At 36.8% G+C, this 23,776-nt stretch overlaps 1 protein-coding gene across 1 annotated transcript; it reads right to left on the bottom strand.

Annotated features, from left to right (window-relative positions):
* HEPACAM2 (HEPACAM family member 2) lies at positions 1 to 23,282 on the bottom strand. The gene is given in 10 exon segments (XM_013941528.2): positions 1 to 117; positions 2,110 to 2,183; positions 3,591 to 3,628; positions 3,752 to 3,776; positions 3,861 to 3,986; positions 8,562 to 8,858; positions 15,725 to 16,009; positions 17,403 to 17,753; positions 23,214 to 23,249; positions 23,252 to 23,282. Coding segments are annotated over 10 exon segments (1,380 nt in total).
* Between the last annotated feature and the right edge of the window lie 494 nt (positions 23,283 to 23,776).

Below are 23,776 nucleotides of genomic sequence, written 5' to 3'. Positions count from 1 at the left end.
TTACTGTTGGTGGTCTTGTTGCTGCTGCTCAGGAATATGCTGAATAACTTCATAAACTGTACTAAGCATATCCTGGCCTGGGATGAAGTCAGAGCCAGGAACAGATTGACTCGAAACCTAAAAGTAGCAAACAGTATTTCTGCTGTAATTATAAACAGGAAAAGATTCTACAGAAACAAAACTGATAGTGTAACTTCTCATTTTTTTAACCACAGATTCTCTTTTCTCCATCAACATTTTTTGTATGTGGATTTAACAGTTCATCTCTATTGGTTTACATTTCATTTTGGGGAAGAAGTTTTTATCACATTTACAGTAAGGTGAGCAATAGACTTAAATTCAATTAGGATCCTAAAAGATTTAGGATGAAGCTCTTGCATTTAATATAGCAAGTAATTTATATTAACATACCACAAGACAAGGAAGGAATATTTAATAAAGTGTGAGAGAAGCAGGAGAACAGATAGTGAAAAAGGAGAAAATATTCAGGGGAAGATTTCAGCATAACCCCCCCTCCAGCATGTCAAAGCTAGAGAACCATCAGAAGAACATGCAGGACATGAAGAACTGCAAGGAACTTCCATAAATGTGGTAATAATGATATTGGTGAATAAGTTATATACACAACTTTGTTTTTATGTCAACACAACATACAGACTCCCCATCCATATGGAATTTTCTCATTCTTTCTGCCTGTACCCAACCTCCAGTTCTTCATTATCTCCTCTCATATTTTTTTCCTTTTTCTGCTAAAATGAATCAGTGGGTCAACTACTGACTTTATCTGCAATGCCATAAATCTGAGTGACTGAACATAAACCAGTGAAATTTCTCCTGTTTCTTGAAATGTCACTGGAAATTAGAATGGATTTCATTGATTTTACATCCATTCTGTTGTTCTGGTCAACAATCTGTACTTCTCCTCTACTCACTAAGGTCCTGATTGTGCAAGATATTTAAATAAGGATGTGACTTTGTGATATTCTCAGCCCTAGGGATGTCACAGTGTACTTAAGGCCATGATGATTTAGAGCCTGAACTCTGTATTTAAACCTCCTATGGTCATGAACATTCACAGAGACAGTTTGGCTCATCTGTTTTCTGAAAGCCTTCTGTATCTGGTGCTGTAAAATTCCATCCTCTCCATTAACCTTTATTATAACACTCTAGCCCTATATACATCTGTTTCAATCACCTAACCCCTCCAGAGAGAATTATATTAATTATATTAATCTATGACTGTTTTTGGCTAATAAATATCATGTATTCTGACAGATAATAATAACAAAATAGGTATGACTATTGATGTGACCCTGTGTGATCCTGTTTAAGAGCCATCCCTTCCCTGACTACACTAATGCTCTCCAGATGTACAACATTGTATTCCCAGAAATTTTCCCTGAAAACACTTAGTTCTTCTTCCTTTCAGTTTCAGTCAGTTGTCCCTAAATTCAGTGGGCATAGTTCTCATTTTTCCTTTGTCATTTTATATCACACCAGAAGAATCACCAAGTGCTTACAGGGTAATGGCAGCAGAGCCACAATGCAGAGGAAGTGGTGTATGTAGCAGGATTTTTTTCTGCTAGCAGAATGCTTATACCTATTTCTTCTCCCACAATACAGGAAACTAACTGTCAAATATAACTGAGATTTAGCTGGCATATTTTTACAGACAAAAATTTAAATACCCCCTTGAGACTTTTCTGCACTGTCAAAGATGGAGAGCATGTTGAGTAAGCAAAAATATTAGGGCCAAGGGGGAAAATAGCATCCCAGTAATTAATTTGCTTGTCTGACATGAGTGGTTCAGTGTTAGCTATCTAACCAACACTAGCAATGTTCTTTTAATACAGGGGGACTGAACTGAGATTGCTCCCTTTAGAGCTTGGGTAGTTCCCTGCTGCACCATGTTGACACAAGTACCAAATTAGTAACATAATTAAGGAAGAGTAAGTATTGGGTAAACACTAGTGATGAATATGGTGCCATATAAATATCTGTAAAGAGCAACAAGAGCAAACTGACAAAAGGATTCTAGTACAGATATTAATTACTCTTTAAGGAATAAAAAAGAAACTAAGTATCAGCTTATGGTGTAAAATCACATACCCTAGAACTACCAGCAAGATCAGGAATAGCAACAAATTCATATATTCCAAAGTCATCCAAAGCACTTTCATGTCCTAAAGTTAAAACAAACAAAACATTAAAAGAATGTATCAATGTGTAATATGAATCTGGAAAAGACAGCTTAAATATGGATGGGCAAACTCATTTGGCCTAATTTTTAAAACGTCTGAATATTGTTTTTCTGATCTGTTTTAAACCATTCCATTGCCAAGATCCTAAACTGTCTCTGCCTTGGAACAACGCAGGGCAGCTGCACAGCCAGTTTGCACAGTGCTTGGCTGTATTCAACACCTCAGACTAAGAGCAGCAAGGCCTCTCACTAACTTCATTAACAGTTTTGGTAGAGCCATTGGACTCTCTTTGCTGGAGAACTAAACATGCAGCTAACCAAGGCCTGTTCCATGACCATGAGACTGAACTACTTTCATTCCTCATAGACAAGGGACCTAGTCCATAAGCTCAAGGTAGGTCTACACATTAGTGTGGGGCGATATCACCTGACTCTTTTATAATGCTGATATGAAAAAGGGATCATGTTACAGGTGTCACAGTATTAAACCAGTCAACAACTTGTACTTGGGACTTCGGAACAATCTGTGGTTTGGGTAGGGGTCTCTTTCTCTACCCTCATTAACTTGTCACTGTCCAGGAGATCTGAGATTCTTGGTAGTCTCTTGGGACTTCTCTCCATGGTACAGCCTGCAGCATTAAAGACAGCACTGGGATTCTCTCATCTTGTAACACTTGCTGGTGTGAAGGACCCTCCATGCTACAGTAAATTTTTCTTACCTTCCTCAGCTCCATAAACTTCCCTATCTTCTCACATGTAGCAGCTATGGTGTGTTCTTATGCTTTGTCAGGAAAGGGATGGGAAGAAAAGTGCCACTCCTGCGCAGGATGGGCAGGATGACCTGTCTCCAGCCTCTCCTTCCCAGGATTATGTGGGAAGGGTTATGAAGGGAAAGGAAGCAGTGACAAAAATACACTGGGACCAGATGACTCAGAGAGGGGTAGCACAGAATGAGGTAGAGCCTAAAGTATATATAGTGCGATATCATATTATCATTTCATAATTTTAGCATTGCATGGTGCCATGAACATTTGGAAGTGTGATCCTCCCATGGTATATTGTCTCTCACTGTTATACCATAATAATAATAATTTATTTAATCTTGGTCAGAACAGCGGGAATACAGGCAAATAGGGTTTTAACTTGCATTAACAGCTTGAATTCAAGCCAACAGGCTATGTACATACTGCTGCAAACTCCAGACATGAGCTACACCCATGCTGACCTGTCATCATTTTGGTTTTATCTTAAGTCAGCTAACACAGGGGTTTACAGCCTGAGTTCAAAACACACCTCCCTTCCTTTCCTTCTTTCTTTTTGTATCCAGAGATGCTCATTTTTGCAGAAATGGAATTTGACCTTATGCTCACATTTCTTTCATTCACATTACCTGCAAATGTCTGTGCCTTTCTGTAATCAGTCTCTGGCCTAGAAAACATAAACATGATTTTCAGATTGATGTCACTGGCTAAGGAAAGAAAATTAATTTGAAAAAATGCAATTCTCTTGGTGGAAAGGACTTCAAGACCTACAAATAATTTATTTTCATACCTGCTCTGCAGCTTCTGTTGTATCACTGAAAAGAAGAGATAAAGAAAAATCATTCTTTTTGTTCTAATGTTCCAAAAGGATAACTGGAGGGTGCTTAACCTTTACATACCTTTATAGGGCTGATATCTTTTCCATAAGAATAGAAAGGCCATAACTAGGATCAAAAGTAATGAAATTCCAGTTATTACTGCAAGGGATGACAAAGATTTTCCTTTCTGGGCCAGCTTCTCCAGTCCTGTGTCAAAGAAGATGAGCACTGCATTTAGTCTCCTGCTCTGTATAATGTGCTATTATGACACAAAAAAATGCATCTTGAAATTCATTTGAAGCTAGTAAAACTGTATGTATACATACATATATACACACTATATATACTATATATTTATAAAAAATAGATATAAAATTTTGGTTATTTTGAATTGGTAATGACTTAAATTGGAAAAATAACGATATATATTTCAGAAATGAGTCCAAAAGAGATTGGTACCTGAAGCTAAATGAAGGTCAGTACACATAACCCAAGAGTTACTGAACTTAACCTTACAGCATCAGAAAAAGTAGATGAATATTCTAGTCTTAGGCATAGAAACTTTATTTTACCAAGAAAGTAGGTGATGAAGCCTATAGTTACTCAGTAGAGTTGGGATTAGAGTTCAGGTCTCCTTGATCCCATTACTGTGGATTAACTACAAATCCTTTCCTGTGTAGGTTATCATTAGAGTATATGGAGTTCCATTGTGCCAATCTTCTTGAGATCAAGAGACATGTCAAGCAACTCATGAGGTGAAACAAATTTTTCCTCTTCTAATGTTACAACTAAGTTCTAACCTCCCCCCCCCCCGCTTTAATTAAAACAAAAATATAATTGGCTTTCAAAGCACTATATTTGCAAGCCAAGGTTAGAATTTGATAGCTGCTAGAACTGGCTACCCAAAATGTTGTAAATGACATCCTGCCTCTTACTGAAGTCCTCTAGGAGCAGAGAAGTCATGGTTTCTCTCATGTTATGGTTTCCCTTAATGATTGTCAATAATGGCCACCTTATAGCAGTGTGAGACTCACTCCTGATAGCTCCTTTTCTGCATAAGCCTTACGGGCCTAAATGGGGCAGCACGTCCAATGCAGTCCTTTAAATGAATGCTTCTAAAGGCAGTCAGGAGGTATTCAGTCTCAGGTGAATACCAGTGTTATCCAGACAAACCTCCAGCACAGCCTTTGGCATTGACTTTATCATTTGGGATGTCTGTAGCAGGTTTGTGATTGGTGATGTAAATAACAATCTATTATATAAGATTATACAAAAAGTCAAATTGTTTTGGTCATAACATGGTATATGAAAAAAGCTGTTTAAAATTGTTTCAAATTAGTGGCCTGAACATATGCTTCTGTTATCTAAATGGTAACTGGTGAGTTAGTTTAAGGATAAAAACTTGTATGCCTGTGGCCCAAGTTCAGTAAGTACAGTGGTGGTTTCTTTATTTCAGTTACTGATGCCTAGATGCTGGGGGAACTACATCCATTGATTCTTGATGTAGATGAAATATAGTGTTTTGTTTAGCAGCTGCAATTTTTCTATTTTACAAAATGTTTCTCAAGATCTGAACATCAGAAGATTCAGTGAACAGAAGAACAGGGCCTTCTCATTTCAGCCATATTACCAAAACCACAACCACTTCTAAACTTCTAAACCTAACTTTGTTTTCAGTAGAACTTTGGTCTTGTATGTGTCAGTGTAAGATGGCTTTTTGTCTGATTTACTCTGCCATTAATTTCTCAATAGAAAATTGGGCAGTGATTTTGTTTTCAGCTTGCATCTAGCTGGGAAGGAGTTGTTGAGATAGGGTAACCCAGAAAAGATCAGCATGGTTTCAGTATGGCCTTGGAAATGTTGCACACTATTGTATGTCTCTCTGGTGTTCTATGTTTTCCTCCTTGATATTCAGCTGATCTTCAGTTCAGATCCTCAGTTAGCAGATCCTTCCTTCTCACTCTGGAGCTCCCTTTGACCTACTGGGGACACAAGGCAACAGGCTTTCTGATTTCTAGAGCTAAGGGGCTAGGGTTCTGCCTGAGCATGGCTCATAGGCAGTGAGTCATGTCGTACAATTTTTCCAAATTTAGAAATATGTAAGCTTAATGTGGATTATATAACAGTAGGACTAACGCTTGGGGTATGTATTAGGGCCACCTCAACAATATACAGTGCATGCACACATGCATTCTGCATTCGTATCAGATGCACTGCAGCTCCTCACAGGGATTATAAATGAATATCCTCCTCGCTGTTTCAGTGTTTGGCTTTCAGCATAGGTCCCTGTTCATAGCAAACTACATGTAAACGAAGTAGTTCTTCCTCTCCCTATGGGTTGTTAGGTCTTCTGAATGGTTGGAGCTAGTCCCTTGCATCTAACTAGCGGTCCCTGTGTTGTATACATTTTCCACTCCATGCATGAAAAGGTAGTTTGTTGATCACCGGTACAAATGCTATTTGTCTCTCAGATTGTCTGCCCTTGCTTAACAAATAAAATGAAATACCTCATCAAGTGCAAATATCACAAAGACAGTGGTATACAGGCTATAACACAGCAGCAAATGTGATTGATTATAGTCTCTAATATTATAACCGTATGCCTAAGCTTGTGAAGTACAGTGTTTTTATCCTGGCTTTGCCAATAGAATAATTATAATCACAGTGATCAAGCAAATAATTTTTAGGCTGAGAACCATCAGTTGAAAGCAGAGAATGCTTTTTTTTGGGGGGGGGGAAAGAAACCAGTGCAGATTACAGTTGGAATAGCCCAGATCCAATGCTTTATGATGTTCATAGCGCGATCCATTCCACCTTTAAGGTTGTTCAATGTACAGACAGACTGCAGGACCCTTTCTGTTAACATGGCATTACTAGCTAATTGAGGGCTGCAGACAGCACACTCCAGTGGCTGGTCACAGGAGCAGAGGTTAAGACAACAGTATTTGTAACCCCTAAAACTACCACGGCCCTATTGTATGTATGGCTGTTTGCAGGTCTCCTTCCCTCTGGGTTTATTCCTTGTCTGAAACACACTGATATTCATACTTCTTTCAAGCAGTTTGTGCTAGATGGGAGAGAAATCCTCCTAGCTGTAAGAACTGTATAGTAGGAAGAGATAATAGAACTATTGTATTTTTTTCTAAAGATTTTCATATCACTGAAAGTCTGGTTGTTGCTCAGATCCCATCAGAAGCTAATAAATTATGTTCATGTGTATTCGGGTCCAAATATATTGATAGTATTTCTTTCCTTTGCTCAGATTTTTTGCTGAGATACCCATGAACAGCAGTTTTGTAGCAGGACTTACGGATTTTTTTGCTTAAAATACACAGAATAAAATGTTTTTAAAAAGCTTTATTTAGGTGAAATATTTTGAATTAGGAAATGTATATTTTTAAGTGCAATTGAACATACAAACCATGGATTTTGCTTTCTTTAGGGCTTTGAAAGGAAATCTCACATTCATCAATACCATCAAAGCAATAAATTAATATCCACATTCAAATCATAACTTATGTTAACTATCAGGAGAAATGTCATTTTCATTTCTAATGGCATGTCGCAGCTCTGTTTGTGTTTTCTTTCTCCACTGACTGCCGTGTTTAGTTTTAAAGTGCAGTATTCTCACTGTAAAATTGTAACCTTTCTTCCTTCCAGTGTATTTAAGGCCGTGGATCTATGATGGTTACGTAAGTCGGCCTGAACAATGGCCATCTGCTTTCTTTGTTTATCTCACTAACAAATGGCTGAGCTCTTTGTTCCGAGTACGCAAGACTGCTCGGTTTAATTTTCTAAAAGGCAATGGATTAGATCTTGTTGAGCATGCATTCCCTATCTGAAAATACTTCTATTGATCCTTAACAATAAGAGACACTAGACTTCCTCAACATCTTATTCTTTACTGTGTGCTTTTCTTGGAGATTTTCCAAAAAAATTGCTTTGTTGCTATTTAACACAGGCACAATCTGATGCAGGAACTGAACTTATATGGGAAATAAAGGAGACATGGATTCAGCAGGACTTAGCAGTAAACTCATAGATTCTAAAAAATGAAAGAAAGATAGTTTACAAGCAGATCGTAATAAAACCATTCAGCAGCACTGCAAATACAGCTTGTATTATTATCATCCACTAAACTAAGATTCTTATCATTGCTAATCACACTAGAAAAGTATTAAAGGACCCTCATTGCTGTTAGTCTCTGCCTGGTTACTTTGGTCAGTGATGTGTGCTTGAAGCTATCCCATGTATTGATCACCTAGCAGCCCTAGGACTCACAGTTCCCAAGAATGAGACAGTGAGCTTTGGACAAAATCTGTTCATGGTAGAAAAGGCCTAACCTGGCATTCAACAGATTTCTGCATCATTTTCTCCATTTATCTGTATCATTTTTAAAGGCACAGAGTAACAAAATAGACTAAGAAATATATAATCTGCTATGTTAATTGGTCCTGATGAGGTTTGCCTATTGAGAAAATATTTCTACTCAAGGGATAAAGCTCCAAACGGCCAAACGTGTTTTAGTGCCAAACTCCCCCAAAACTCTAACATCTTAGCCATGACACACAAGGGTAAGCCATCCCAAGCCATGACACACACAGGGTAAAACCCCGACCCCCCTGAATGGCCCAAATCCTTTTAACTTCGTTGTTTTCAGGAATCAATTCTTATATATATGTATATATATATATATATATTCTCTAAGAATTACTTCCTGCTTCTGAGGTTGACACTATGCTCAAATGCTGCATTTGCTTAGCAATGAATTAATGTTCTTACCTACGGAAGTGACAATCACTGTGAAGTGAGTTTCGTCTCGTTTTCCCGTCACATTGTTGAAAGCACGGCAAATGTAATCTATTGTCTTCTGGGCCACTTTCTCAGATATAACTTCCAGATGGGGTCCATATTTGATTACATGAGTGGTATTGTCAGCCCTCTGAATCCATGAATAAGTATTTGGTGGATTTGAATCTGCTGAGCAATCAAACAGTATAGCTTCTCCTATGTCAACTGTAAACACTGCCCCTACCTTCAGACCTTTATCTGATTTAACTCTAAGTCCGTAAGGTCCATCTGCATTGAAGAAAAAAAAAATCATAGTGGAGAAATTAAAAACAAAGTAAATATTTAAAGTATGTAGTTTAACTTAGAATTTTTAAATTAGGCTAGCCTTTAAAATGGCTGTCATTAGATTCAATTATTTCAGTTAAAAGGTTTTTAGTACAATAACGTGATCTGTACTAAGTTTATCTCAGACTACACCCACTTAATAGTGATCTAATTGCTGTTTAGGGAAACAGCACAGGTCTATGTATTGTTTAGTATGATAAAAATAAAGAAAACTGAATAGCATTGGAAGAGTCATGAAGTAAAGGAGCAATTATTTTCCACGGGCATATTTGACCCTTTATATTTAAATGCCAAACTTATTGGCATAATTCATTTCTCTGAACATTTAAAAGTGAGTAAATTAACCTTGAAATATATAAACATCTACTGTAACACTTTGCAGTATAATAATTACTTGTGGAATTACACTACAGGTGTAAGACAGAGTGGGGCATGCCATAGATAACTTCAGATACTGTTTTCCATAAATGACCACAGATAACTTCAGAAATTGTTTTCCATAAATGACTATTAAAATAAAATTTAACCTTTCCCCCATTTAGTAGGCTTCTATTATTTCAACATTTCAGTTTCTTTCAAGAGTAAGCCTTTGTACCTAAAGAAAGCTAGGTTTCTGCAGATAATATAATTAGAAGAGGCATATATTGTCCAATAGCCATGTGTTTGTCACTAGGAAATTTGAGCAAGGTATCTTCATAGGAAAATGGGAATGGAAATAATATATTTAAGTATGATAATATTTCCTATACTGTTTTTAATAGATCATTTAGGATCCTGTTTTTTACATCTTTACATTTTAAAATCTACTTTTACAAGGATTTGAGTATAGAAAATTATGTAGAGACTATAATAATTGAAATGTACTCTATTAAATTATCTTTTTCAGTCCAAAGAACTGATCACTTTAATGTTGCTAATCCCCTAAGGGCTTACATGCATAATTAAAAATGCACAAACCTAATATTAACAGATGCCGCAAGAAGCCAGAAGAAAATATGCAGAGTGAACAGGAGTCATCTTTGTGGTAAAGCTGCTGCCAAGGGACTCGCACAGAATGATATAGCAAAAAGACTATTAATGCAATAGTATGTGTATTTTAGATGGTGTTATCAAGTAATACTCCACCTTCCTATGATTGGCTGGAAGCATTAAAATAATATAGCTGGTTTTGAATGTGAAATTTCCTGCTGTATTAACTGAAATACTGGCATGTTTCAGACTCCATTTCTTATCAGGAAATTCAGGCTGACGTTAGCCTCTAAAACACACACATTGTATTTATTTCGTGTTTGTCTTATTTTTGAGATTGATTTATTTTTCAACAACACAGAGGCAAACACCACACAGGCTATTTTCTGTGTGTGTTTTTTTCTTCTCTATTTATGAAGGTTTAGAAAAGAGAATGTAGGCTATCAGACCACAAGTTCATTTTAGTTCCTTTTTAAATAAATGCTTATATTTCACAGTCTAAACTTTTCAGACTTTCTATTTTCTCTACTTATTTCTTAGTGGTAAGCTTCTTCCAGTCTCATTTTAAGGAAGGCCTAACATCATGCCTAATATTTAGCTGGAAAATGCAAAACAGATTCACTACTTCATGAATCAGAACTGCTCCAAACTATATTGCAGGAGGCACTGGAAAGAATCAAGGCATTTTTTAAATCTAGGTGCTGAGATGCAGGGCTCCCCCTTGTTCACAGGCTCTGTAGTTCCTGAGTCATTAGCTCTACTGTAGCCAAGGGTCGGTTCAGCATACAGTAATAAATCCTTTGGGAAACTGCAAAGCTATGGCTACCAAACCTTGCACCTGGCTGATTTCACTCCGACTGAACTTTTCTCTGCACGGGGAGGCCTTTCCATACACCAGCCTCTCACTGGGGCTTACAGGTAATAGAGAGAGATTTTGCTCATTTTGGATGGGAAGGGAGGGGGCCATACCGAACAGTGGCTTTTTCATAAATGAAAGCAAAACCACTCATGCATCATTTATAGGAAGGAACACACTTTTGTACTTTTTGGGTTCCTCCTATCCAACTGCTCTTTCTGCTGTTAGCTTTTATTTTCACTGATAATATAAGCATTGGTATCTGTGAACAGAAATTAACTGTAGGAATATCTGACTGGTCTCCCATGCTCCCTCACTGCAAAAGAATCAGAATTGACTTCTGCTTTTATATTAATATCATGACAGTGCAGCATAAATAAACAACACTAACAGCATAATTACACTTCTGTATGAAAGCCGCAAATCAAAAGAAACCATTATAAAAACATTGTGCCACACACTGGCTGGGGAAGTATGTTTGAAAAAGCAAAAAAAGAAATAGTGAAATCTTGGCAAGGTCTGAAAAGTAGCATTCCTTGATGAAATTAGGACAAGCATCAAGAAACCCTCCTGCTGTGCTTGGATCAGACTTTTGCTTCCTCCTAGACATCTGTACATCACTGTAATACCTGAACATTAGGGAGCTGAGGGGCATCCCTCGTTTCATTAAAGGATATTGTCATTCCCGATCTGAGGATGGTTCTGAAAAGCAGATGATTGACAGTTTCCTCTCTAGGACTAAATGTATTCTGATTTTTGGAAGTCCAAAGGAAGGAAATCCCACTTAATCTATTAAATTCAACTCCATCACTGCAATACAGCAGTTTCTGTTACAGCCTCTATGACAGCAGCTTCTTCCAGTCTTGAAATAATTTATTTCTGGATCAAGCTACTGGAATAATAATGTTCTTTGGTACACTATCATTATAGTAAATGGAGAAGTGGAATAATATTAAGGAGAAATGAAGAACAAAACACTTTTGATTCTCAGTGAAAAAGCTGAATAACTGCCTTCATGGATCATGCTGTTCTACTTCTCCTTTGCAGTATCATTCTCAACAGAAACAAGTCTCTTGTCTCAGTAAAGCCAGTTAACTAAATGACTTGTAAAGTAATAAATCACCTGTTCTGAGTAACAATTTACTGCTCTGGGGGAATATTTCCAATTGCTCCTATCACCATGAGACTGTTATAGTTTCCAAGCAGATGGCAGGTATTTACTGTGAGTGACCTTTTTTACCACTTACAGTAACTCCCCAGCAGCAATGGCATATGGTACATAGAGATCCCGGGGCCTGTTCTGGATTGTTATTGACAACTGGTTGATTGAAGACAAACTGCCTCTGCTGGCAGAGGTGGACCTGAATTATGGGACTTCATATGGCTCAGGAAGCAAGAGCCTCGCTGCCATTACTGATTTGAACATGGGCAGTACTACAAGTATTGCAGTCTTTCAGTTTTGCATTGTTTTCTCTTAATATTTTCTTCATATTTTAAATTATGCACAAAGCAAACCCTCAGTTCTGATGAAATAAAAAACACATTCTGGAAATGTAAATACTTTTAACAATATTTCCATATGTGGAGAAAAACTGAATCTCAAAATATTTTAGTATATCAAAATCACTCAGAGAAAAGTTCCAGAAATTTGAATATTGAAATAACTTTGGAATTTTAAAGTTCTGCAAAACAATATGTTGAAAATAGGTTTTCATTTCAGAACTTGGAATGATTTTTCAAATCCATAGGAAAATACATGTAGTTCAGTGAGGGAGAAGAGAGGAAGCAGTACAAGAACTGAGACTAAAGGGCACACAGCTTGTGAAAGCAAGCGTCTGAGACACCCATCAGTGCAAAAAGCTCTCTGGAGCCAACTGTGTATGCAACAAATCAGAAATCTGAATGCTGAACAGACTGTGCCACAAATTAACAGAAAAGTCAGAATGGTTCCAACAATGAAAGATATTTTTCTAGCCTGATCTCATTTTATTGCATTGTAAGAGACTGTCACGTTGTGCTAGATATAGTGTCCCAATATTTTTTGTAGCTATTTTTTGAAGAGAGAGGCATACAAGGCCCATTCATATTTCATTAAAGGGAGAAAAAGCAGTACAGGCAGCACATTCATACATACTCAGCTCTCATTCATAGCACCTTAAGCACTTAGGTGAGTTGAGATTGTGATTGTACAACAGCAGACATTTTAAAATGTGCTCCTTGGAGGAAAGAATTAATTTTTTTTCTATTATTAAAGGCAAGTTACTCCATCACTACTGGTTATTTCCTTGTAGAGCATTTTATCATGAGTCCTCTGTCTAATGTGAATGGAAGCTCAGTTGACATCTATTTAGACTCTTTTCTGCAGTTCCTTCATTTTCATGTTTGCACTGCTGTCATTTGTATAAGTTGCATCTAAGGGATCAGCTTTCTTCTAACAAAGTCCTTCTTAGTTTTCATAATTTGGACAGAACTTTTTTCTCCTTTCCTGGGGCAATGTATAGACCCCGCCTCTAGATGCCGGACACCCCCCATTAGATTCTTCCAAGTTATAATTAAAAATAAATAAATAGCAGAATGGGTAATCAGAGAAAAAGGAGAAGGAAAATATGACTTAGTGAGAGCTGTAGCTACCTCATACCAAGTGTAAGGCATGAGCTGTCTATCAGCTGCCATATTACAGAGCTGGGCAAAAGCAGGAACAAGCACCAGCACATCCCATTCCATTCCTTGCACTGTGCCATCCATGCTATGCCAGTAGGTAAAATGGTTATATCTGAACAAGGCTGATATGATGGCAAAGTAAGTCCTGACCTGCCCACTTTCAGCTCTCCTCCACTGAAAAGGACACTTTGAACCCTAAGGACATGAGGATTATAGCCTGGCAAGGTCACATACATAGCATGTGTTACTTGCGAATCATGGAGGCACTGAGAGTTGACATTACAGGAGGGATAAGGAACAAAGTGAGAGTGCCCTTTCTAAGATTTAAAGTATAATTGTTGATGTTTTGTCTGAGATTAAGCCAATCTTTTGTCTCCTCTAACTCATTCCATCCATGAGCTCAATCTACATTCATAGTTAGAGTTTCTCAGGTGCTTTTTATTTGCTTTCAAGACCTTAAAAATCAACAATGGTCTTTTTAGCTAAATAAAAACTTATCAGTTTGCTTAGAACTCATTTAAGCAAACATCTTAAAAGAACACCAACAAAAAACTCAGAATATGTCACACCATTGTCCTGTAGGCAATGATACTAGCACTACTTCAGGCTATCATAGTCTGCTCATCATGGCCTATTACAACTTTTTTTGTGTGATGCTACTGGTCTAATCTTCATCCTGATGCTATTTATAGGCACAGACACTTGAATGACACCTTTTGACTGCTGGGATTACTCACATGCCTATGTGAGCATGTGAGTACTGGCAGGAGCATGAAATTGGGTTGTTAGATCTGCATAACAGGAATCTCCAGTCTGATTCTTCTTATCCTCACCCTTAAATGTCTGTAAGTAGGTTGTCCAAAGAGTTACCTTGTCATACAGAGAAAATTAAATCTGAACTGAGAATCTTCTTTTTAAGTGTGTTGAAGAACAAGGTACTTTTGCAGAGAGAGTTATTTCTTTCATTAGACTAATATAGCTGAAGGAAAAGGGTTTTGGGGCACACAAATCTCTCATCATGTGTGAAACAGAAACAGCCAATTCCAAGCAATGTAGAGGTTGGGCACTCTTTCTTGGATTTTACCTAAACTATAAAATTTGTTTCTCTTATATTATTAAACCATTACAGTTTCCACAGTGCTATCTCTTTAGGGACCCATGCAAATAGACAGTGAACAACAACAACAGTAAAATAATGAATAGTTCTGAACTAAAACCATGAGCATCTCTGAATTTTGTAGGGATCAGCATCTAACCTTAAAATGGAGGTAAGGGAAACCTTAGGAACACAGCAATGGACTTTTTGTACCACTAAATTCAATCTTCCACTACAGTAAACAATCATATCATAGAATCCCATTCATGAATTTGTCAAGTCCATTGTAAAAGCAATTTGCAGAGCTTTTGCAGAACCTCATTACTACAATAGTTAGAAAACATCTAGTTTCTGGTCAAAATGCATTCATGGCTAGTTGAGGGTTTATTCTTCTGTCAACATTCTTTATGTGACTCCCTCATGTTTCCCACTTGATGTGGAAAGCAAATGCTTCTCCTTTCAGCTTTTATTTTGCTAAACCAAACTGAGTTCTTTTGGTCTCTTCTTGTAAGATAGGGTCTTGGTTCCATTCTGTTCCATTTCTTTTTGTTTTGAGTTCATTGTTCTTAAATATGGATCATTGCAACTGTATACAGTATTATACACGAGGTCTCATCTTTTATGTGGCATTAGTATTCCCCTTATTTATTGGAAATACTTTGCCAACACACCCTACAATTACATGCGCCGTTTTCATGGCTGAATCCCACTGCCACTTCACAAACATCTTGTGATCAGCTTAATCCCTCAAGTTCTCTGCCTCAGTTATTTCCAGACAAATCTCCATCTTATCAGAAGAAATTCACGCTTTTATTCTCCAGCTGCATAACCTTGTATTTTTCACTAGTGAATTTCATAACAGTTCTATTACTGTTTTTTAAATTCATTCAGTCCTCCTGGTTTTACGTCATGGGTGAACCTCATTGACATACTCCCAGTCTTTATGCTGATATCATCAATGAAAGTATTAAACAGGTCTTGACTCAAAATGATTGTGAGGAATACCACCAGTAACAATCCTTCAAAAATCCACCTTCTTAACAACTACATAACACTGAGTAATTTTTATTACACTATCATAAGAAGTTATAGCTGTTACAAACAAAATTATTTTGAATACAAACCCACATATAATGTTGACTCAACTGCCTGTTTGCCATAGTTAGAGGCACTCTCTCCAGCCAAAGCATTTATACAAAGGTAGTTAGAAATATTTAAGATACTTACAATATATGGTTGGTGCAATTATCTCACTTTCCATTGCACTGACAGGGTTGGATACCAAGCAGCTGTAATTCCCAATGTCTTCTTTTACAACAGGAAGAATGAGAAGTGTAGCATTGTTTGATGAGAAGGTGTAATTAGGGCCAGCATGGAGACGCTTGCCATTTTTCATCCACTGGTAGACTACCCTTGTACCTTTTCCCACAGTACATTTTAATGTCATATTCCCTACATACTCCACTACCCCTGAAGATGGTTCAGTATGTACAACTGGCTTTGTGACAGGAACTGTAAAGTAAACAGATATGAAGAGTTATAAAAGTGACTAGCCAGTATATTATAGTCTTCACTGCCAAGATGATACAAATAGCAGTCATCGTCTTCTCTGGAAGGTACTCATATTTCAATTTTTGTTTGTGAAATATGGTTAAAGGTTGAAAAAAGAGGGCCAAATTCTCAGCTGGTGACTGCAAGAATTGTTCCAGGTACTTAACTAAAACTAGAGTTTCTTTTACTGGTAATATAACAAAGGCTGGAATCAGGTATACCGTTGCCTCCACCTTCTGTCTCATGAGCAAAAGACATTACCTGCAGCCACAAGAATGAAAGAGTGCAAGGCAGGACAGTGCCCACAGTATCTGACTCCCTCAGTGTTATTGCCCCTGACTTGCTCAAGACTGACTGAAATACATTGTTCATCAGGTCATGACAATGACTGCACGCTGGCAAAGGAATGGGAGTTTAGTGGCAGCTACAATTTTATCATGCTAACAAGTCATTCATTTAGTTATTTCTCGCCCAACAGTTACAGCACTCCATCCATATAATCCATAAATTATAATAGTGTCTTATCATTCTTTTAGATGATTCTTTTCTATTTTCCTTTCTTATCCCCACTGGAAAGAGCAGAGTACAAAGAAGGGACTTCAGTATTTTAAGAATTCAGATCTGGCATTTTTTTTTAACAGACACAAGGTCACCAGCAACAGTCAGTGACTCCCCTTTGATAACTACAGAAGGTAAGAGACATTGTAGGCCCAAGTAAAGATCTAAACTAATAAAAGAGAGAATGAAGGGCCAATCAGCTCTTTTTTATCTGACTCTGGTTGTCTAGCATAGGGAGTGTGAAGTGCAATCAAATCTTTCAATAAAAAGACTGAAGACAGTGATCTACAAGAACCTACAGGTGGGGTCAAATTTTGACTCCTCAAATTCCCTCGTGTTCTTCCCTTACTTAGAGACACCTTGCCACGATCCTCTAACCTGCAGTCATAAAAAAATCCTGAGTTGGCAAATGGCTACAGAATTTCCTCAGGGAACAGCTGTTCAGGAAAAAAGACTATTCGAACATTAATGCATCCTCATGACTGATATCACAGTACAGCTTTTTGAAACATTATTTGTTATCAGTCTGTCTAATTTCATATTAATTATTGATTTCTATACTCCTTCAGTTTTTTACTTATGACAAACATTAGTCAATGTACTAATTTTGTTTAAAGATGAAATATTGTACCATTCCCACAGCAGCTGTAGAAAATAACATAACTTAATTGTTAGTATTTACTCATGCACAGTTGGATTAAACTATATACTACTGTAGCTGGATTCTAAGAACTGGTACTTCAGAACTATTGCAATTTTATTTGCAAAATGAAGATACTATATTTTACTAACTTACCATCAACAGCTACTTGAATCTTTTGACTGGCAGCTATTGTCCTATTTCCACGGACATTGACTTTAACAATATAATTGCCCTCATCACTGATATGTAATGGATTGATCATCAACGATGCATTCGGAGGTATGAGGGTAAATTTGTGCTGATATTCCAAGTCTGGAACTACTGTCTGATTTACAGAGCCAAGCAAGTATTTTGAATTAGTTTGAGGCCTCTCAAACAGCCAAATAATCTGGACTTCAGAAGCTGTAGTGTTGAAATTATAGTTAACAGTAAGATGGAGTGGTTGCCCCTCAATACCATGGATAGTATGAGATGGTACCGTCAACTTTAAGGCAGAACAAACACCTGCATAAAAAAGAAACAACAAAAAAATAAACAAAGCCAAACCACAAATGGGAACAGTGGAAAATTCAAATGAGAAATTCTCATAGAAAAAAAGAATTAAAGCTTATGCTTTTTTAAATGGCTATGACTCAGATCTCAGGGAAGAAAGGGGAAAACTCTCATTGACTTCAGTGGAGTTTGATCTAGCTATATAGCTCCAGCTTTAAAATTTTTGGAAAGCCAAAGTTGGAAAGGATATTTGTGGTCCCTGGGCAGAGGACTTTCTGTTGTTAAAAGTTTGACAAAAATGAGAAAAGATGCATTTACCTTATAGTTTTAAATATTTTCCCTTTAAATTTGTCCCAGTTTCTAGAGCTTACATTGTCTGTCTGTCTTGGACTGCAGACACAATTTTATTTTTGTTTTGTAGGTTTAGCTATTTCTTACTATTATTTTGCCATCTGCACTGAGAAGCTGACTGAAGAGTCTAACAAGTAGCAGTTTCATGAATTTGTTCAAATAAAATGATATGTAGTTACTATTGTTGCATGCACTGTACACTTAAGACTGTATTCCAGAAACATTACTAGATCACAAAGGTCAATTATTCCAGTTGTAGGAAACAGCAGAATTAAAGTTTGCTGTTGATATGCACAAAGGCAAAATTTTGTATTTTATAATTAATCCTATTCTCCAAGAATCCTGCCTCCTTTAGAGTGCAAAATGGCCACTGATTCAGTTCCTTGTCAGCTTTCCCATGTTTTATTTTATAATCAGTTTTCATTGTGTCAACCTTATATTTATAGCACGTTATTAAAATTTTGCTCTTAAGACTCAGTGATCAATTTCTATGTGAACTTTTCTACAGCACTCTTAAGTATAGCAATGGTGTGAAGCACTGACATTAATGAATTGATTTCACAACATCAGTATAATTGATAAGACTTTGCAGACAAGGAATTGAAGCATAAAGAAAATTAACAGCAAAGGTATCCACTGATTTTGGATTACCAGTTTGAGATATTATAGGCCTGGATTTTTCAAAACACATACAATTATAAATAGCATTTACTATGTTCAAGAAACAACTCCTAGTGACTTCAGTTATTGCTTTGAGCACTCAGCATTTCTGCAAAGCACACTGCAAGTGCTAAGTCAAAACTCCAGAAACAGGCAACCTCTTACTAGTAACTAAATGTAAAAAGCTTGATTTGAGTAATCTGTCCAGCACTGCACAGGAATTCACTGGAGACTGAGAGGAAGCATGTATCTGACACGGCAACATTCAGCTGCTTTCATCATGTACCATCCATTCTCCTCCTGCTACTGAATGTCTTATTCTTCACACACTTCCCAATATCTGCAATAAAGTAACTCTCCTGCTAAAGTACATATACACTCTTGGAGAAAAGGGGAGCGGGGGCAACTATGTGAGAAAAATGGTATGTAACTGTGCTATTAAAGATTAATATAATTCATAATGATTTTGTTTCTTGCATTTCCTAGCTTCATAGTATTTGTCTCTATGACAAAAAGATGTTTGTTAAAGGTTCATGTGTGTCTAATTTCTTAGGTTGTTTAACAGTAAAGGATATAAAAAATCAATTTGGTAGCATAATATGGCATCTGTATGTCATATCTTTTGGGTTAGAATCTTCAGATTTCAGTGCACAGCTGTTTAGCACTTGAGCTAATAGAGCTAATGGCAAATAAAGAGTGCTATGCAACTGTGGATTAGGGTAGGGTCATATGAAGGGTTTGGGAATAACAGATGCAGCATGGAAATCTGTAATGCCAGCAATTAATGTCAGAGATACTCTTGGTGGGCATGAAAAGAAGCACAGTAGAGAATATATCAAAAAGTTATGGTGGGGTGTGGGAGAGGCCCAGTCCTGGGTGGCTAACAATGTTTGAAGGTTCTGCACAAAAAAAAATCTCTGGGATACTAACTCTATTTCAGGGAGAACACATATTTGCTAAGAAATCTCTGGTCATATTCTGTCAGTTCAGCAGCTAGTAAGATTTATAGTTAGTACAAAGTCAGCTACAAGCCTATAAAAAAGTCACTTTGTGGCTGGCTCCTAATTCTTGCCTCCTAACTGAACGCATTTCATGAAGCTGAGCAATATTATATCAACTACAAAAGATAGTTCCCAGCATGGAAACCAAAGGGAAACAGCTTGGGGCAGCTACTTGGTAGAACACTCTAGGAGTGATGCATATAAAGCCAGTGAAATCCCCTGACCAAAAGACTGGCAAACCCACTTTCTCCAGGAATAAAGAAGAAGAGGGCAGATGATTTCAGACTGCATGGACACTGGTGGGGAAAGAAAGGTGTGGGACCAGCTCAGGTGGGAGAAAAATAGCACAGGGGAGAAAGAGTGTCAGAAAAGAGATGGAGAGACTTAAGTGGAGGATGTACAGGAGAGATATATTGACATATTCACTTTCTCTAGATCAAAAAAATGAAGCATCTGAAGCACATCAGATTAAAGCCTTCCTCCTACCCTTTTTTAAAAGTACTTGTGGCCTCTTGTTCTTACACTATTTTCTAACAGTGCATGGCTCTTAGGGACCTGCTAAACTCTGGTTAACAGGAGATCAGTTTTGTTGGGTTTTGTAACATTTGCCAGAAGTGAATTCTCCCCTTGCAAACCTTATATTACAAATCAGATTTAAACTGTTGTTGCCTATTTGAAAAAAATAGAAAAAGAGCACAATTCCTCAGTAAAATCCTTCACAAAATATTTGATGTTGAAAATATATTTCATCTAGCCCACCTAATACATTTGAACTTTTAAATCTCTTTAAATCAAGTCAAATGCCTGTAAGTCACAAATACTGGGAAATCTTTAGGTGATCAACTGAAAGATCTGGCCACATCCTTTCTCACTCTTTATGCATGAAATTGCTCGATTTTGGGGTTTATGTAGCTGCCAATAACTGATTGTACTGTGCACAAGAAGCTAGTGATAGCTGCCGTAGTAATCAAAAAATATGTATAACATAATATTTCTCACAGATTTGTGTGCACAGAAAATTGGCAAAAAACAAGCAGGTCTAGTAAGCACAGGGATAATGGGGACCACCAGTATAAGACCTATCACCATACTTGAATCTCTAACCTTTTCGTATAGAATAAGATAAAGAGAATTATGGCTGGGAAATTTCACTTCTTTCCAGTTAAAAAATGTAGGAATAGAAACAGTAAATAAACTTTAACTTGGTTCCTGGTGATTCGTGGAGAAAAGTGGCTCCATTTAACAGCTTAAGAAAACATTTTGAATTGCAGTTAAGGAAATTGTGTTAGGAAAGACCAGAAAAGAAGGGCTGCTTTCCCCTTTTCCAGCCAGTGGGCTGTAGCCCGTTAGGGAGTGGCTTGGGAGCGACTGGGGGCTTTACTGTTCACGCAGAGCCTGCTAAGGCGATTTCATGAAGTGCAGTCAGCACATGGGAACTCCCCCACGGCTGGGAAGGGTGAGGGGAAGCAGAGACTGAAGTTTGGAGAAGTCGTTATCAGATAATGCTGTTCTGTAAAAGGCTCGTGTTTTATAGCAGAAACACCAGGTGACTTCTGGCTTTAATAGAGATCAAATCTTCTGCAGTCTGGAACATCAGACTAATTTCATACATTTTGACTTTTAATTAAATTAAAACCGAAGAATCTTATGCCTAATCCTTGAATTAATGTAATAGTGAAATCAAGTCAATGGGGCTAAACTCAGTGAAAACAGTAATGTTCCAGTAGGCACATATCCCTTATTCTTTAAACCTATCTCTATAGCATTCTAATAATACACATTTTTTCCATCAGGATGGAATTCCTAAAACTAGTTTTTATACAATGACTATAAGCAAAGTGGGTTGTGCCAAAATGACCTCCATTTGGAACTCAGTGATCTGTGTTTTGCTATCACCAGTATTAGCAAGCACAACAGAACCGTTGACATAAAACAAGGGCTGCAGCTTTAGTTTAAATAAGAACTATGACATAACTTTTGAGTTTACTGCATAAACCGAAACCTGCTTAGTGAGGTTTTATCATTCTCTGAATTTAACACACACGTCTCCTTACCAGAGTGAGTTTGGATTCTCAACTGCTTTGCACATGAGCGTTCATTTAGCTCTTTCCAAGAACACTGCACTTGGTGTAAATTGCCATTAAATCAGTGGCAACACTTTTTACAATTTTTGCAAATATGTTCATTTATAAAAAAAAAAGAGATATCATGGAGCAGGAAATCTGCTATTCTTCCACCTCCATTTATAGAGGAGGAACTGATGCATAATCTTTATGATTTGGAATTTTTACCCAACAGAAGGTTTTGTTGAGCTTGGTTATTTGACCTAATTCTAGCCACTGAAACCAATGTCTTCAGTGGGCTTTGCATCATGCCTGCAATGAGTCTGATTCCTACCATGACAAAAACACATTTCCCATGCTAAAAAACTTGTATTTCTGAGTGAGAGTACAAGATGAGACTTCCTGGTGAACACACCAATATTGATCGTAGGATTTTAATCAAAAAGGTCCAGTGAAGATGTAATGCAAATAAAGAAGTGAATATTCACTGTATTTTTATCAAATAGAGTTTTCATTTTTAAAGAAGAAATCCGATAATCTTCATATAAGACTGTAGTTGTTTTGAAACCAAAAGTCTTTACAAAGTATTTAACTCAAAATCAAGGAATATAGGTTACTGTATATGAAGTTCACAGAAAGGATAAAAGAAAAATTATCCTTACACATGAACTAGTAGAGGATGTAGTAAATTTGTAAAATTATATGTTCCTTCTGCTGATATTTACAAAACAATTAAGTACAGCAAAAGTAAATTACAGGAGTTTGTAGAAATATAACTTTATCTAACATTTAATCACAGGAAATTGCTATAAAAATGCAAAAACATCTATTTTTTCATCAAATGCGAGGATAACATGTATACTTATGAAAACTGCACCCAAATACTGAACAAAAGTACTATTAAGAGTGGAAGACATTTTCAGTTGAGCAAAAGGTTAAATTAGTTTTAATACCAAATACATTTAAATATTGAATATAAATTTTACATATTAAGTATAAGGCATCATAATAAGAACTGAAAAATAAGTCAGCACCACTACAACATGATGCATTTTTAGAGAGATGAGTGACATCTATAATAAACTTTGGTTCTGAATCTGTCAAGCCTTACTTGTTAAAAAGAATGCACCATGTATATATTAGTAAAACATGGTGCTATATATGTACAGTCAACATCAATGTTTTATTTACAGATATGTACAGTGCTAAGTTTTGACATTTATAAAAGTTTCTAGTTCCACTCACAAAATGGTGGCACTTTCTGATTAAAACCTTTTAGACTACCTTCTTAAAATAAAACATCTGACAATATAATAGAAATGTCTTTAAGTTTAGCAGTATAAAAGTAAGTCACATTTCCAAAATGACAATCAAATATAATTCATACTGTTTCTTACCTACAAGTAGAAAATAGATTTTGCACTGTAAGTCACAAAATAAGTTGCTAAAGGGCTCCATGAAAGCATCCTGTCCCATACAAATACCACCTCTTTCTCAGCGTTAAGTCAGAGCTTGGACCAGCAGCTGCTGGTTTATTTGCTAGGAAAATCAGCAATGAGTTAACAGGCCCTATCCTGTCCCCTGCCTTGTGTGATTTGAATATGTGTATACAAAGAACAAAGGGAGTGGAGCACCTGTTAGATTAGTACCCATCTTCATTGCCTGTGACTTTATCATAACCCTTCCCCAGTACAGTCACAGCAAATATGACGTAGAATATAATAAATGAGGTGCAGAATATGAAGCAGTCTGAATTAATAAAAATAAGTGAATGTTCACAATGTACAAGCTATATAGGTATTAATGTCACATAGTTACATAGTGACATAAAAAACCACTGTGCTGTTAGATGATTCTACTTATTTTAAATTAGATCTCAGTATTCGTACGACTTTTTTTCAGATGTCTTTTCCAGTGACAGGCTCTCATTTTCTGTTATAAAAAATATTAAGCAGCTATT

Source organism: Apteryx mantelli, chromosome 2 (genome assembly GCF_036417845.1).
Source record: "Apteryx mantelli isolate bAptMan1 chromosome 2, bAptMan1.hap1, whole genome shotgun sequence".
NCBI lineage: Eukaryota > Metazoa > Chordata > Aves > Apterygiformes > Apterygidae > Apteryx > Apteryx mantelli.
The sequence above is the reverse complement of the archived record's forward strand: the minus strand, read 5'-3'. Positions and strand labels throughout refer to the sequence as shown.